At 40.6% G+C, this 18,753-nt stretch overlaps 1 protein-coding gene across 1 annotated transcript; it reads right to left on the reverse strand.

The window, feature by feature from the left end:
• Positions 1-16,427: 16,427 nt before the first annotated feature.
• LOC142198597 (interleukin-17A-like) lies at positions 16,428-18,328 on the reverse strand. Its single transcript, XM_075269625.1, has 3 exons — positions 18,302-18,328; positions 17,964-18,199; positions 16,428-16,665 (listed from the first exon to the last, which is right to left on the reverse strand). Exons 1-3 carry the CDS (start codon positions 18,326-18,328, stop codon positions 16,428-16,430), a joined length of 501 nt encoding a protein of 166 aa, XP_075125726.1.
• Positions 18,329-18,753: the final 425 nt, after the last annotated feature.

Here is an 18,753-nt window from a genome sequence, read left to right on the forward strand (position 1 = left end):
GAAAGAGGAAGACCTCATGGTCATCCTCATAATCATTAGTTCTCAGTGCGGAGTGATCTTCGTTTGGTCTGATGTAGATTATACAGCCTGGTCGCGGTTGGAAGGAAGGACCAGGCTGTATTCAGGTCTTTGGAGATGGACTTGTAGCCTTGAGATTGCTCATGCTTCCTCACAATTTTGCTTCTCAAGTCCTCAGACAGTTCTTTGGTCTTCTTTCTTTTCTCCATGCTCAATGCGGTCGTACACAAGGACACAGGACAGAGGTTGAGTCAACTTTAATCCATTTCAACTGGCTGCAAGTGTGATTTAGTTATTGCCACCACCTGTTAGGTGCCTCCGGTAAGTAACAGGTGCTGTTAATTACACAAATTAGAGAAGCATCACATGATTTTTCAAACAGTGCCAATACTTTTGTCCACCCCCTTTTTTATGTTTGGTGTGGAATTATATCCAATTTGGCTTCTTGACAATTCTTTTTGTGGTTTTCCATTGAAGACAAATTAAATGAAGATAATAATACCAAAGAATTTGTGCTTGCAATCATTTTCTGAAAGAAACTGAGTATTATCTGATAGAATTGCAGGGGTGCCAATACTTTTGGTCAGCACTGTAAATTAGAGCGAACCTTGTGGCGGTCAAGGAGACGTAAAATTAACAACAAAAAAAAGTATACTCACCTGTCCCTAGGACCCTGTTGTCCCCAGCAGTGACTTTTCAGTCTCATTATGGCACCTTATTCCTGGAAATCCTGCGCATAATTGATCTTAGTGGTTAAATGGTGGTTTTCCATTGAATACAAATTAAATGAAAATAATAATACCAAACAATTTGTGATTGCAATCATTTTCTGGAAGAAACTGAGCATTATCTGACAGAATTGCAGGGGTGCTAATACTTTTGACCAACACTGTATATGGGGGCAGTATTATTGTAGTTATATTCTTGTACATAGGAGTAGTATTATAGTAGTTATATTCTTCTACATAGGAGCAGTATTATAGTAGTTATATTCTTCTACATAGGAGCAGTATTATAGTAGTTATATTCTTGTACATAGGAGCAGTATTATAGTAGTTATATTCTTGTACATAGGAGCAGTATTATAGTAGTTATATTCTTGTACATAGGAGTAGTATTATAGTAGTTATATTCTTGTACATAGGAGCAGTATTATAGTAGTTATATTCTTGTACATAGGAGTAGTATTATAGTAGTTATATTCTTGTACCTAGGAGGTAGTATTATAGTAGTTATATTCTTGTACATAGGAGTAGTATTATAATAGTTATATTCTTGTACATAGGAGCAGTATTATAGTAGTTATATTCTTGTACATAGGAGCAGTATTATAGTAGTTATATTCTTGTACATAGGAGTAGTATTATAGTAGTTATATTCTTGCACATAGGAGCAGTATTATAGTAGTTATATTCTTGTACATAGGAGCAGTATTATAGTAGTTATATTCTTGTACATAGGAGCAGTATTATAGTAGTTATATTCTTGTACATAGGAGTAGTATTATAGTAGTTATATTCTTGCACATAGGAGCAGTATTATAGTAGTTATATTCTTGTACATAGGAGAAGTATCCTAGTAGTTATATTCGTGTACATAGGAGCAGTATTATAGTAGTTATATTCTTGTACATAGGAGTAGTATTATAGTAGTTATATTCTTGTACATAGGAGTAGTATTATAGTAGTTATATTCTTGTACATAGGGGGCAGTATTATAGTAGTTATATTCTTGTACATAGGAGTAGTATTATAGTAGTTATATTCTTGTACATAGGAGTAGTATTATAGTAGTTATATTCGTGTACATAGGAGCAGTATTATAGTAGTTATATTCTTGTACATAGGAGCAGTATTATAGTAGTTATATTCTTCTACATAGGAGCAGTATTATAGTAGTTATATTCTTCTACATAGGAGCAGTATTATAGTAGTTATATTCTTGTACATAGGAGCAGTATTATAGTAGTTATATTCTTGTACATAGGAGTAGTATTATAGTAGTTATATTCTTGTACATAGGAGCAGTATTATAGTAGTTATATTCTTGTACATAGGAGTAGTATTATAGTAGTTATATTCTTGTACCTAGGAGGTAGTATTATAGTAGTTATATTCTTGTACATAGGAGCAGTATTATAGTAGTTATATTCTTGTACATAGGAGCAGTATTATAGTAGTTATATTCTTGTACATAGGAGTAGTATTATAGTAGTTATATTCTTGTACATAGGAGCAGTATTATAGTAGTTATATTCTTGTACATAGGAGTAGTATTATAGTAGTTATATTCTTGCACATAGGAGCAGTATTATAGTAGTTATATTCTTGTACATAGGAGAAGTATCCTAGTAGTTATATTCGTGTACATAGGAGCAGTATTATAGTAGTTATATTCTTGTACATAGGAGTAGTATTATAGTAGTTATATTCTTGTACATAGGAGTAGTATTATAGTAGTTATATTCTTGTACATAGGGGGCAGTATTATAGTAGTTATATTCTTGTACATAGGAGTAGTATTATAGTAGTTATATTCTTGTACATAGGAGTAGTATTATAGTAGTTATATTCTTGTACATAGGAGCTGTATTATAGTAGTTATATTCTTGTACATAGGAGTAGTATTATAGTAGTTATATTCTTGTACCTAGGAGGTAATTTTTATTAGTAAAAACAAAACAAAAATACATTACATTCCAGCAGAATTAATAACTAATAATAATAATAATAATAATATAACATAAATCAGACATGTCTGTCAGATAACAAAAATGAGAATCACTTTAACTTAAGAGTCCATTGCTGGCAGGATAAAGAGGGGGAAAAAAAAATAAATCCATAAATAAATGAACAGACTTATTTGCAGTGTTATCAGAATATTCAGCAATCGATATATACATTTCTCCACAATTTTACATTATCAGACTTTTTTCTGACCTCCAGAGACTTTATCCACCTCAGTTCAGACATGATATATGTGACAGCGGTCATATGACGGAAGGGCTCTCTGTGTAGGGACACCTGGGTCCTCGTATGCCAGTGATAATATTTGATGACAGTAATAATAATATACAGGGTCTCCCGGTTAATGTCACCTATATTAGTTGGGATGCCATATATGATTTCGGGGTATTTGAGTGATTGTAATCGGGGAATTTTCAGCCTCCGGGATATTTCCTGCCAGATCTTTCGCCCTCCCCCGCACTCTGATATAAAATGTGCCATGGTCTCCTCCTGCTGACAACCTAATGGACATGCCCGATCTGTCACACTGAGATGTTTTAGGTTGCCTCTTACAAAAAGTTTCCCATGCAGAGATAGCCAGGCAATGTCAAAGAACTTTGCAGGGAGCCTCAGACCAGTGAGGAGCCTCAGACTATCCTGCAGGGTTATAGATGTACAGTCCCTCAATGCCGGCTGGAGACAATAGAAGGTCTTACATACCCTGGTGTATAGATCTCTCCTGGTCTTACTCACCAGATAGGTCTTTTCAATACCCCATTTTTTCAGGCACCTTATGCCATAGTCCAGATACTGGGGGAGGTAGTCACGAGTCGATCGACCCCTCTTAAGGCTGCCGCCTCGCACCCAGGATTCTGCAAAAGGCAATATCCAGTCCCTGATACTATTTACCCACAGGGAGCTGTTATCTGAGTCCAGGCAACCAAAATTTACTTTTAGAAACATGGAGTCAAAAAACACCCTTGGATTTAACATATCCAGCCCACCCTCTCTCCTCTGTAGGTAGGTTATCCCTCTTTTTACTGGGTTCAACCTGTTCCCCCACAAAAGTTGGAAGAACAGGCTAAAGAGCCTAGCGGAGAAAGATTCTGGCAAAGGAAAGACAACAGAGACGTACAAGAAGACAGGGACCAGGTAAGTCTTCAACATTTTAACCCTTTCTCTATAGGTCAGCCTCCAGTTCTTCCATCGCTGAACCTTTGCATTTCCGGATTCCAACTTTTCTTCCCAATTTAGTCTGCAATTATCATCCCTCCCGAATTTCACCCCAAGGATCTTAATATAGGAGGAGGCCTGGGCAAACTGCGGCAGATCAAATGTAGGACCAGTATGACCCGTCCAGAGAGCTTGACTCTTCTCAAGGTTGACAAGAGACCCGGAGGCCTCTGAGTAACTTCTGATGGCCGCAGACAACATCTCCACCTCACGAGGCTCAGATATCACCACAGTCACATCATCCGCGTAGGCAACAACTCTCAGGGGCAAGCAGTGGGGGACCGGCGCCCCCTGAAAATCACACTCCTGCAGTGACCTAAGAAACGGGTCTATGGCAAACACATACAGTAATGGACTCAGTGGGCAACCTTGTCTCACCCCTGCCTCAACCCTGAAAGCATCACCCTGCCAACCATTAATCAGAGGAAAGCTCTCCGCCTCACGGTACAAAGTTCTCAGCCAATCCACAAATTGTCCCGGAATACCGTACTTTGTCAAAGTCGCCCATAGATACTCATGGTCTACTCTGTCAAAGGCCTTAGCCTGGTCAAGACTCACAACATATCTCCCACACCTCAGAGCTTTACATCTCTCAAACATCTCCCTTATCGAGATAACTGCTCCAGAGATGTTCCGCCCTTTAACTGTGCCAAACTGTGAGCCTGCCAACAGTGCCGGGGACAAACAAACTAATCTAGAGAACAGAATTTTTGCAAGAATCTTCCTATCGACATTCAAGAGGGCAATCGGCCTCCAGTTCTTGATGTCACTAGGCTCTTTACCTTTAGACAGCAGGATCAGGGAGGACACTCTCATGGATGGAGGCATCAGGTGGTTTTCTAGACTAGTTTTGTATACATCCACGAGAATTGGTGCCAAGAGGTCTCGGAATTTCTTATAGAACTCAGCTGTAATCCCATCTGGACCTGGTGCCTTCTTCAGATGTAACTTATCTATGGCCTCTTTCACCTCCTCCACTGTTAACTCTGCTGTCAAAGGAGAAAAGTCCAAATCATTAGTATCAGGACCTGGAGTTGCCTCCAAGAATTGAGCCACCTTCTCTCTATCCAAAACCTTCTTCTGAAACAAGTCAGCATAGTAAGTTCTCACCACCCCCAGGATACCCTCCCGAGACTCCTGTAAAACACCCTGGGAGTCAGTGAGACCTGTGACCGATTTATTTGCCACCCGCTCCCTGCAATTCTCAAAAGGATCCGGAGCCCCTAAGGACCCATAATCCCGTTCAAGAACCAGGGATGTATACCTGCGGTACTGATACTGACTGATCTCAGATTTCAGCCGGTCAATCTTCTGTTGGTCATCCCCGCCCGCCGAATAGAGTGACTCTAATTCTTTCCGCAGCCTGAGATACTGGCTATACTTACTCTTCCCCTTCTTAACTGACAGTCTCCTTAAGAGGGATCTGATCTCCTCCTTGACATCCTCCCACCAGTCTGCCATGTTGTCATAAAACACCACTCTCTCAAGCTGGTTCTGAAATAGAGAGTGGACACAACTCCGGACACAGTCATCGCCCAAGAGGCTGGAATTGAGCTTCCATAGGCCTCTCCCAATATCAGGGCGTTTTGTGGAGCCCAAGCAAAAATACAAAGCCAGATGGTCAGAATAAGGGACTGTCTTTTCACTTTTCTCACTAACATGCTCAGCGGGACTGACCAGAGCTAAGTCTATCCGACTGCATCTACCAGCGCAGGAGTAAGTGAATTTTGGTTTCCTACCACCCTCAGTAAACACATCAGACAGACCAGCCTGTGAAATAATTCTGCTTAAGACCTTGCAGTCCCTGGTGAGAGGCCTACCAGTAGGTCTGTCACTGGATGACATGGTGGCATTAAAGTCCCCTGCCATGACTACCGGAACAGATGTAAACAAGTACTGCTTGACTTCATCAAACAGACGTGCCCTTTCAATCACCGACTGCGGTGGACCATAGATATTAATGAGTCGGAGCCTTCTGCCTCGGATGGTAACTTCTAAAACCAGGCACCTCCCCATCAGAACCTCAGTGAATCTGTGTATGGTGACATCAGGGGTGTTAAACAGTATAGAAACCCCGGCATAAGGTTCCACAGCCAGAGACCAGAAGGACGGGCCAGATTTCCATTCTCTCTCTGCTTCTCGTATTAGTCCTAAAGTATTTAAACGGGTTTCTTGTAAGAAATAGACATCGGCATCAAGATATCTCAGATGTTCATACACTGCGTGTCTTGTCCTCCTTGCTCGGATGCTATTCACATTACTAGAGATAACTTTAAGATAGAAACCTGCCATCAGAACAACTAGGAATATGAGAAACAGAGAGATGGGCCCCATTGTCATAGATCAGAGTCAGAGGTGTCCTGGTGACCAGCTGTTTCCATGTCTGATTCGGACTGCCCCTCATCTCGGTGGGGTCTCCTCTTATTGGGAGGATCGCCCTCTGGTTCATCCTCATACTCCGCCATCATTCGTGAGAGTTCTCTGTCTAGTTCTGCTTCTCCGTCTGACTCTGATAGGACACTAAATCTATTCCCCGTTGCAGTGACCTCGCCTGCACTACTTACTCTCATCTTTGTGGGCTTTTCTACCGTGGTCCACTCACCCTCAGGCTTACGGCTGGCTTTATCCTTCTTCCTCCTTTTATTATTGTTGGATGATCGGGCAGGAGAAGAGACGACCACTGAGGGTTGTACAACCTGCTCGACAACCTCCATGGTCGTCTCAATGGGACCTGACTCGGCCTGGTCTTGGGTGGTATCACCTGTATGTGGTTGAGGCTCCGCCTCCATGACTACTGACCCTGACAATAGCGCCTCCTCCTCCTCCTGTATGTCATCAGCCGCTGCCAGCAAGTCCTCATCAGGGCTATCCTTACAGATGTTATGCCAGGCATCAGGACAATCTCTGTGGGGGTGACCGATCCTACCGCACAGGTTACACCTAATGTTTTGGCATGTGGCACTCACGTGGCCCATTTCATTACATAGGCTACACTTTACCATGGAGCATACACTGGCCACATGGCCGGCCTTCCCACACTTGAAGCAGCAGCGAGGCTAACCCGCATAGAAGCAGATCCCTTTTTCTCGGCCTATAAAGAACGAATTGGGCAGATGTTGGGTTATGTTGTTCTGCTGACGCAACTTCACCAGGACCCTCCACCCACCGGTCCAGACCCCGTCTTCATCCCTGTTCTTACTAAGATCGGACATGAGGTCACAATGCCTCCTGAGCCAGATGACAATGTCCTGAGGGGGAACGGCTTCATTCCAAAATACAATTGTGACAGAGGCTGTATCTGGCCTAGAGATGGGGATGAAACTGAACTTATCCCAACCTTCCGTATCTCTCAACCTGGTGAGATTGGCCCAGAACCGGTCCAGATCAGACATCAGCTTAAAACTAACATCATACCCCTGGCGGTCAGGAAGGTTTATGACAGCCAGGATATCAGTCGGCACAAAGCCCATCTGGGTACATAGGAGCTCTCGGACCACAAACCTCCTATCCGGCAGATCCTCCTTGGCACCTCCGTGCCTAAACCTGACTACATTCCTCCTCCTGAAAGCCTGGCCTGTATAATTGGAGTTTGATGCAAAAGATGGAGCACCGCGGCTCCAGGCATTCCCTGAGGAGGTACGGCCGGATCCGCCATCTTGGCGTGTTTGTGGGCGCTGTGTGCGCTGCTGAGCACCTGTACCATGTGGTTCTGCTACTGTGCGAGTATCTAGAGGGGGAAAGTCCTGCACACTGGACTGTCCTGTGTCCGCCCCACCATCAACCTCTATGTCTGCAATATCACCAGACTCCAGAGACTGGACTGCAGAGGGGTCTGACGCCATAGATAGTGAAGGATCCCCCCCAGAAACACCTTCCCCTGCTGGGCCGTTATCACATACAGGAATATCCATAATATCAGGCACATTAGTCAGACAATCAGCGGCAGCAGAGTCCTGCACAGCAGAGTCCATATTAGTATTATAGTCAGCGGCAGCAGAGTCCTGCATAGCAGAGTCCATATTACCACTACAGTCAGCGGCAGCAGAGTCCTGCACAACAGAGTCCACAACCTGTAACCCCAAATATGTTACTCCCCCAGTACCTTCAGGTAAGAGTCCATAGTCCTGCTGCAATGACTTGTCTCCTGGGACTTGTGGTGTCTGCACAGCTGCTACTTCATTACCATTAGGCAGGGGTCCATGACCTGGTTGCAAAGTGCTGGTTGCTGGGACTTGTGGTGCCTTGCTGAGAACTGCTGCAGGTTTTTGCTGTTGCTGAACACTGGTCGCTTTCCCGTACAAATTCCCTTCCTTAAAAGGGAAACTTGCTGGCTGCAGAACTGGTTTTACATGGGACTGCTGGCTGCCACCTTGAGAGGGTTCAGACCCAGCTTTAGCACAAGGTGATGGTGACTTCTGGTATTCCTGGAACCGCTGCTGGTTTCTGTACGATTCTCCCACCGGTCCCATTTGCTCCAGTACAGTCTCGGTCTCCCGTACGTTCTCGGCGAGCTCTTTCGCCAGTGCGCTCAGCTTCCTGTCCAGTAACACCAGTTTCTCAGGGCATGCAGACTTTTTTAGATTATAGGCACATTCAATCTGTCTCTGCAGATATATTTTACTGGCCTTCAATGTCTCCAGTCGCTTGACCAGTGCTGGGATCTCGTCTGCCAGGCGCAGTTCTGGTGCTCGCTCAGTAGCTGTGACAGTCTGTGCATTGTTGGAAAGCTTTGCAGGTTGGTTACCCCCAGTATGGCTTCTGGTTGGTGTAGCCTGTGATTTCTGACATGCTACGGCTGTTGTCACTGCCATGGGCCCACAATGTCCAGACTGGGGACTATGTCCCAGTTTATTTCCAGTGACTGTACTGCTGGTACCTTGAAGCTTCCCCGCTGGTCTCCCTTTGATCTCCTCCACTGCCTTCACTACATTTTTGTAGTTACCGCTTCCAGATCTTGTCCGCTCAGACCGTACCAATACAGACTGCTGCATGTTCTCCTGCATGGTCTGCTTCTCCAGGGATGTTCTCCTCTGTCTGCAGGAGGGTGGGGTGGACTGGACACCTGCAACCTGCAATGGAGTCTGCACAGGCTGCAAAGTTTGCTCCTTACATTCAACCATTTTGCTTGGTTGTTGCACCGTACTACTGCTTGCTTCCGTTACTTCTTCCTTTACAACTTTCTTCCCATCTTGGCTTGCTGCACTAGGACTGCTGACACACTGGACACGATTCCCATTACTGGGGACTTTAGGATTTCCATCCATTTTTTTAGTTGTCTGGGAATTGCTTCCCAGAGAAGGCCTTGGAGCCTGGGCCTTGGCAGGGGAACTTCCCCACCCAGGGCGGCCCCGCCCTGGGCTATCTCCAGACATCAGGAGCCTCAGGAGAGCTACAAAAACACGTCCTCACAGCTAGGAGGTAGTATTATAGTAGTTATATTCTTGTACATAGGAGTAGTATTATAATAGTTATATTCTTGTACATAGGAGCAGTATTATAGTAGTTATATTCTTGTACATAGGAGCAGTATTATAGTAGTTATATTCTTGTACATAGGAGTAGTATTATAGTAGTTATATTCTTGCACATAGGAGCAGTATTATAGTAGTTATATTCTTGTACATAGGAGCAGTATTATAGTAGTTATATTCTTGTACATAGGAGCAGTATTATAGTAGTTATATTCTTGTACATAGGAGTAGTATTATAGTAGTTATATTCTTGTACATAGGAGCAGTATCCTAGTAGTTATATTCGTGTACATAGGAGCAGTATTATAGTAGTTATATTCTTGTACATAGGAGTAGTATTATAGTAGTTATATTCTTGTACATAGGGGGCAGTATTATAGTAGTTATATTCTTGTACATAGGAGTAGTATTATAGTAGTTATATTCTTGTACATAGGAGCAGTATTATAGTAGTTATATTCTTGTACATAGGAGTAGTATTATAGTAGTTATATTCTTGTACCTAGGAGGTAGTATTATAGTAGTTATATTCTTGTACATAGGAGTAGTATTATAATAGTTATATTCTTGTACATAGGAGCAGTATTATAGTAGTTATATTCTTGTACATAGGAGCAGTATTATAGTAGTTATATTCTTGTACATAGGAGTAGTATTATAGTAGTTATATTCTTGTACATAGGAGCAGTATTATAGTAGTTATATTCTTGTACATAGGAGCAGTATTATAGTAGTTATATTCTTGTACATAGGAGCAGTATTATAGTAGTTATATTCTTGTACATAGGAGTAGTATTATAGTAGTTATATTCTTGTACATAGGAGCAGTATCCTAGTAGTTATATTCGTGTACATAGGAGCAGTATTATAGTAGTTATATTCTTGTACATAGGAACAGTATTATAGTAGTTATATTCTTGTACATAGGAGGTAGTATTATAGTAGTTATATTCTTGTACATAGGAGCAGTATTATAGTAGTTATATTCTTGTACATAGGAGCAGTATTATAGTAGTTATATTCGTGTACATAGGAACAGTATTATAGTAGTTATATTCTTGTACATAGGAGGTAGTATTATAGTAGTTATATTCTTGTACATAGGAGCAGTATTATAGTAGTTATATTCTTGTACATAGGAACAGTATTATAGTAGTTATATTCTTGTACATAGTAGCAGTATTATAGTAGTTATATTATTGTACATAGGAGTAGTATTATAGTAATTATATTATTGTACATAGGAGCAGTATTATAGTAGTTTTATTCTTGTACATAGGAGGTAGTATTATAGTAGTTATATTCTTGTACATAGGAGTAGTATTATAGTAGTTATATTATTGTACATAGGAGTAGTATTATAGTAATTATATTATTGTACATAGGAGTAGTATTATAGTAGTTATATTCTTGTACATAGGAGGTAGTATTATAGTAGTTATATTCTTGTACATAGGAGTAGTATTATAGTAGTTATATTCTTGTACATAGGAGCAGTATTATAGTAGTTATATTCTTGTACATAGGGGGCAGTATTATAGTAGTTATATTCTTGTACATAGGAGTAGTATTATAGTAGATATATTCTTGTACATAGGGGACAGTATTATAGTAGTTATATTCTTGTACATAGGAGCAGTATTATAGTAGTTATATTCTTGTACATAGGAGCAGTATTATAGTAGTTATATTCTTGTACATAGGAGCAGTATTATAGTAGTTATTTTATTGTACATAGGAGTAGTATTATAGTAATTATATTATTGTACATAGGGGACAGTATTATAGTAGTTATATTCTTGTACATAGGAGCAGTATTATAGCAGTTATATTCTTGTACATAGGAGCAGTATTATAGTAGTTGTATTCTTGTACATAGGAGCAGTATTATAGTAGTTATATTCTTGTACATAGGAGTAGTATTATAGTAGTTATATTCTTGTACATAGGAGCAGTATTATAGTAGTTATATTCTTGTACATAGGAGCAGTATTATAGTAGTTATATTCTTGTACATAGGAGCAGTATTATAGTAGTTATATTCTTGTACATAGGAGTAGTATTATAGTAGTTATATTCTTGTACATAGGAGCAGTATCCTAGTAGTTATATTCGTGTACATAGGAGCAGTATTATAGTAGTTATATTCTTGTACATAGGAACAGTATTATAGTAGTTATATTCTTGTACATAGGAGGTAGTATTATAGTAGTTATATTCTTGTACATAGGAGCAGTATTATAGTAGTTATATTCTTGTACATAGGAGCAGTATTATAGTAGTTATATTCGTGTACATAGGAACAGTATTATAGTAGTTATATTCTTGTACATAGGAGGTAGTATTATAGTAGTTATATTCTTGTACATAGGAGCAGTATTATAGTAGTTATATTCTTGTACATAGGAACAGTATTATAGTAGTTATATTCTTGTACATAGTAGCAGTATTATAGTAGTTATATTATTGTACATAGGAGTAGTATTATAGTAATTATATTATTGTACATAGGAGCAGTATTATAGTAGTTTTATTCTTGTACATAGGAGGTAGTATTATAGTAGTTATATTCTTGTACATAGGAGTAGTATTATAGTAGTTATATTATTGTACATAGGAGTAGTATTATAGTAATTATATTATTGTACATAGGAGTAGTATTATAGTAGTTATATTCTTGTACATAGGAGGTAGTATTATAGTAGTTATATTCTTGTACATAGGAGTAGTATTATAGTAGTTATATTCTTGTACATAGGAGCAGTATTATAGTAGTTATATTCTTGTACATAGGGGGCAGTATTATAGTAGTTATATTCTTGTACATAGGAGTAGTATTATAGTAGTTATATTCTTGTACATAGGAGCAGTATTATAGTAGTTCTATTCTTATACATAGGAGGCAGTATTATAGTAATCATACTCTTCTACATAAGGGGCTCTGTTAACCACTTGCATCTATTGTGGTCTTTTAAACTAGTTGTTGATTTATATTAGATGTTAATAATTATTATTTCATATTGTACTTTTGATGGAAACTTAAAAGTGAACATGACCATGTGTTGTTATCTCTGCAGCCAAAGATAACAGAGGATTGTCCAGTAACAAATAAATTATGGTCTCCATTTAGGGAAGTGCCAGAGATCTTCCAGTGGTTCCGCTCTCTTATAATCTGATGTAACAGCTTAGAGTCGGACAATCCATTCTGAAGTCTTCATATTCACAGATTCCAATGGAACTGACAAAATGTGTTTGGAACTCTATGTTTTTGGAGATGGAGACTCCACCTGGAGCAACAAGGAGTATAAATATACAGAAGGACTGGGATCCAGAGCACGTTCACACCCGGGGTATTATATTGTGTGGTGGGAACAATGAGCAGGATAATAGTGTGGGGACCGTAATGAGAGAGTATTACAGGACTTGGGGGTACAATGAGGGAGCATTATTGTATGTGGGGGCCATAAAAAGTGGGATTATAACATAAGAACCACAATGGAGGGGCATTATACTGTGTCAGGGCCACAAAAAAGAAAGGGGAGTACTGTGTGGGGGAAGCAATAAGAGAGCATTATAATGTGTGGGCCACAAAATGGGGATTATATTGTGGAGGCCGCATGACGGATCATTATATTGTTTGGGGGCCACAAAATGGAGAGTATAGTGTGGTGGCCACAATGAAGGCCTCAATCGGGGCATAATACAGTGCTTGAGGGTACAAGGAGGTAGCATTATAAAGTATAGGGGCCAGAAAATGGAGGATTACAGTCTGGCACTGCAGTGAGCCATCAGTATACTGATTGTGGCCCACATAAAGGGGGAATATAGTGTAGTGACCACAATGAGACCCACAATCGGAACATATTATAATGTATGGAGCCACAATGATGGAGCATTATACAGTGTAAGGGCCAGAAAAAGGAAATTATCATGGGGGCCACAAAAAGGGGAATTATAGAGTGGGAGTCACAATGAGCAGGCAATATAATATGGGAGGGCCACTGAGTAGACCTTATACCGTGTGGGATCCACAAGGGGACTTTCTAATGCAATTGGGATTGATATTATATGGGGCCACTAAGGGGGAAATGTTGGGGCCACAAAAGGGGCTTTAAGCTGTATGAGGGCACAAAGGGATCGGTGGGAATGGATGGGGCCAAAGGTACATGGGCAGGGTTAGAAGCGTTGGTAAGTATACATAAATTGCGTTTTGCCCCTCTTTGTGTCTTCTTAATAGTAGGATATAGTTAATTTATATAAGGAAAATGTTTGTTTTTGTACCGTGTTAGCCAGTGCACTTGTATTATTATGTGCATGGCCCTATTTAAGACTCTGGATAATGGAATGAATCTTTCACATGGGTTCATGTCATTCTATACAAATCACTGAACTAAGACAACCATAAAGATAAAGAACCTGGGAACTGGGAATTGATTATTTGTTTTTATATGTATATAGTAATAAGCCTCTTCCCCCCCCCCTTGTAATCCTATCCCTATGTGTTCAGTTGTACATAAATATGCAGCCTGCAAAAAGTGTTTTTAGATATATCTAAAGAAGAAGCCCAGAGTAAGCTTCGAAACGTCATGTTATAGTTAATTTATCTAATAGAACTTTGGATTTTTCATCTTTTTAGCCTCAACACAGATCCCAACAGATTCCCCTTTGTGATTTCCGAGGCCAATTGTCTCACTTTCTCTTGCGTAGACGTTGATGGCCATGACAATCCAGAGCTGATCTCCTACCCCATCCAGCAGGAGGTGATGGTCCTACGTCGGGAGCAGACTGGAGACGGAGGTGGTGACAGTGGGCTGTACATGTGTCACTCCTATCCTCACCTAGTATTAGTTATCACATCCAAGAAGGAAGACAAGAATCTTATTTTGTCAACTTTTTGTTTTGTTTAGTTTTTTTCAAAATTTTCTCTTTTTTACCATGAAAAACATAAAAAATAATGAACATTGTAGGTCTCTTCTATGGTGTGGTCAGTTACGTTACTAAAAATTATTTTGAGGCCATTACATGTAAATTGGTGTTTTCTAATTCTGTAGATCTTCCGATAAACGACCACAAGTCGGGCCTGTGGTTGGCCATTTCTCCTACACTGTGGTGCAATGTACTAGTCTACTGCTGCCATCTTCTGGTGCAACTTCTATACACACGTTCTCGGAGGACGGGCCATTGGGCAGGTAGAGCAGGCTGAGATATGAGATGATACTTGAAAGATTGCTCATACTAAAAACTGGTGGTCACGAGGAGCCAGCAAAATAACAGGGCTGGAGGGGGGTGGTTGACATAAAATGGTACGCTATATGGACGAAGGTATTGGGCTATGTACATATTGGACCTTCAGAGGCGTTTATGACCTCCCATACTAAATCTTTAGATATTAATATGGAGTTCCTCCCCCCTTTTTTCCACTCTTCTCAGAAGCCTTTCTATATGATTTTGGAGAGGGGTCTGTGGGAATTTTTGCCCATTCATTGAGAAGACCATTTTTTGAGGTCCCACTCTGATGTTGAATGAGAGGGTACGGCTCACAATCTCTATTCTAGTTCATGCCATGGTACTGTACTCTATGGGGACTGGTGATGGGGTCATTATATTGTACCAGACTAGTGATGGGGGAATTGAAGTGCCTGGGGAATAAGGGGTGAATATCAAATGGTTTGTCTGGGCGTCATTTTTTTTGAGTGTGGTGGACAGGATAGGCCAAAAATACCTAATCAGTAGGGGGCTGATACATGGCCTCATCAACTGTACGGAGCCATTTCCAGCGCTCATCTTGTACACAATACGGGGCCAGAAGCTCTGTGCACTGTATATTAGCCGGCCCCTTCACTGAATGTTAGAACTTATTGAAGTCAGTGGGAACAGAGCTGTAGTGAAGGCACTGCTATACATTGGATGGAGCTTTCTGGTTCCAGCCCCGTATAGTGTACAGGACAGGCACCTGTGAAGTGGTCATAAGAAAAATTACGCTCAGGCAACCCCTTTCGAGAGGTTGCCCATAAATTAGAGCCTCCTTGTGGCGGTCAAGGAGGCGTAAAATTAACAACAACAAAAAAAGTATACTCACCTGTCTCTAGCACCCTGTTGTCCCCAGCAGTGTCTTTTCAGTCTCATTAGGGCACCTTATTCCTGAAAATCCTGCACATACTGTATATACTCGAGAGTAAGCCAAATTTTTCAGCACGGTTTTTGTGCTGAAAAAACCCTCGGCTTATACTCGAGTCAGCAAAAAAAAAAAAAGACAAAACCACCCTACTGGTGGTTAAAGCAACTCCATTATATTAAAGTGAAATACAATTATAAGACTTATGAGATAATGATTTCATTTAAAGGGGTTATTCCATTATGCTATGTGACATCACGTTCATACACAACCCACCTAATTGCAGCTGAGTGAATGGGCTGAGATGCAGTACCAGGCACAACCACTATACAATGTATGGCGCTGTGCTTGGTAAGTAGTGAATAGGTTGCTTACAGTGCACATCCAAGTGCGGCAGCCTCTTCTAGCAGCTGATTGGATGGGTGTCAGAAACCCTGATAACTTTTAATTGATGACCTATCCCAAGTCTGGGAAACCCCTTTAAGCCATGTTCTTCAGTTTGACACCACATAATGTCTAATTTTTGGTCTATTTGATGATTGATGTCCCTTTAAATATTTGTCACATTGATGTTTTTGATATTCTTACATAGACCTGTATTCATTATAACATCAAAGTGGCATGTCAGTACCAAGGCTTGTATGGACCCTCCATATATACCAGAATAAAAAAAAAAAAAAAAAAAAAAAAGAATCCATAGGGTGATTATTTTATTCTATAGTTTATTTTAAAAATATGGTGAAAAAAAGTTCAAAACACAACAGAGATATTTTTAATAAATATAAATATTAAATATATACCAAAAATAAATTATATTTCTGTTAAAATATAATAAATTATTAGTGGGCGGTACATTGACCCCTCTTATCGGAGGTATTGGATGATGGGCCGGACACAGGTACAGCCCACGGTGACTAGCTGCTTGTCCAGCTTATAGACGGGGACACATCCTCTCATCTCACGACGCAGGACCAGGATCTCCTGTCTGATGGGGACTGAGTTCATGCTGAGGTCCACATTCCCCTCAGAGTCCATACAGCCGTGGTGGAGACATCTGGCCTCATGGATGACCGCAGGGAATCTGGTATTGTCTACGTTGGAGCTGGTGGATGGAGATGACCAAAATTGGTAGAAATTAGAGGTTATAGAATTACATAAAATGTAGTCCTTTGCCCAAAAAAAAAAGATTTAGTACGTTTCCATAGTCCTGTATCTAAATACATTGCCCAAGATAGAACAGGTTGTTGGGACCTCAGGCCAAAACCGCACCAGCACCCATCCTGGCTAAGTCTACCAGTGACTTCGATCCCATGGTGTCCGAGGCAAGAGATAAATAAGATGGCTGTCAAAGATTTGGTTGAGGTCTTTAAATCATATAATCCCTCTACCATAATCTACAGCCCCTCAAGGATTGTCTATGAAGGATATGGAACCGTCTACTGGATTATACTATAACAAGATACGTATATACATGTATAGGAATTGAAAGATTGAAAAAATATAAATTGGTAAAATTACATAGAAATAAATATTTAAAAAAATAACGAATAGAGCTGATAACCCTCACAGGGAGCCGCCATTTTGCTTCCCAGCTGACCTCAGTGGAGGCGGTGATAGGACATGTGATGTATCAGTGGAAATTCTTTTTTTAGAACAATTTTGATTTTGGTTTTAGATGTTTTCAGAGTCATCGACTTAAAAACCAATGTCTCTTTACCATCAATGAGATGCTACATGGTTAGTAGCGTGACAAAAAAATAACCCGAGACTGTGAAATGACTATACTGAGGAGCGGGATGTATTTAGGGCTGCAGAGAAAGAGGACAGATATAAAAAATGTAGACTGGAAAAACATAAACAGGAGACGGCGCTGCCATAGGGCAATATAGTCTGGTAAATAGCACAAAGCTTTGACCATTGACCCAACAATGGGGATTCACCAAAAAGAGTTGTGCTAGGATAGGCACAGCCAATACAGAAGGCCTTAACACGTGGTGTCCTTGTCATCTGACACATCCTGGTGCTACCATCCAGGTCTAGGCCAAATTTTTTGTGAGTTCAAATTAGCAGTGGTGTAACCTTACCGAAAAATTTACTGGATGCTTCTGACCGTGCCAAGTAGAGGGATGAAAGGAAGATCTTCAGCTGTATCGTCTGGAGCACAGATATGGTCCAAGATACTGCAGACGTCCATAAGGTGTAGTGGTGGTGGAGGAGAACTTCCTCCTTGAGATGAAGATCTTGCCTTCATCCCTCTACTCGGCAAGAAAGATTTCACCACTGCTAATTTGACCTCAGAAGAATATGTAAAAAATTAACTTTATCCAAGGTAGAATGAGATAGAGAAATAGATAGATTCATAGAACAGAGACTTATTACTCCCTATTCTTGTATAATTACCTGTATTCCCATGGAGACATTGAGCGGCTCCTCACACTGTCCGCCATAAACTGTACAGAACTCCCACTGCCGACCTTCATCTCAACCTTCACACGTGGTGGAAATGTGGTGTCTGGTGGGAATGGACAATCACCCCCGGACACTGGAGGGACATCCCACCCATCTGTACCCGGTCTCTGCACTTCTAATCCATGGATGTAAGAGCTGAGGCTCAGAAGAAGCCATGTGGAAAGAACCTGAGGAGAATTTATATCATATGTAAGAGAGAAGTATCAACATCTCAACGTCTTAAGAAAACCATGGGCAATAATAGGAAATCAATGTTCAATTACACTTACCATTGATGTTCCCCAGTGGGCGGCCATTGTTCCCATAGATGTGCTCTGGTGAGGCTCTGCTGGTGGACTGGACTGTGACGCTGACTCCAGGCCCCATTATATAAGGGACACAGATGTCTCTGGGATTTCCTGAAATACTCATATCCTAATATTCTGGTTTCAATGACTTAGTGTATTTTTGTGATATAATTTTAATATTTAGGGAATGTATCAAAAATATTGGGAGAATTTACAGATCGGGAACATCTCCGGCTATGGAATCTCTTACCTATTGATTAACCAGAAGCAGAGCGGACACAGTAATAATCCTCTCCTGGTTATCTGCACCCATAGAGATAGGAAGAGTCATAAACCTGAGCGCCGGATTGTACAGAAATAACAGTCCTGGGATCGGATATACTTAGAGGGATATCCCGGTATTCTGTAATGTTTATAATAGAAAGTAAGTGCTG

This window comes from Leptodactylus fuscus, chromosome 3 (assembly GCF_031893055.1).
Source record: "Leptodactylus fuscus isolate aLepFus1 chromosome 3, aLepFus1.hap2, whole genome shotgun sequence".
NCBI classification, from domain to species: domain Eukaryota; kingdom Metazoa; phylum Chordata; class Amphibia; order Anura; family Leptodactylidae; genus Leptodactylus; species Leptodactylus fuscus.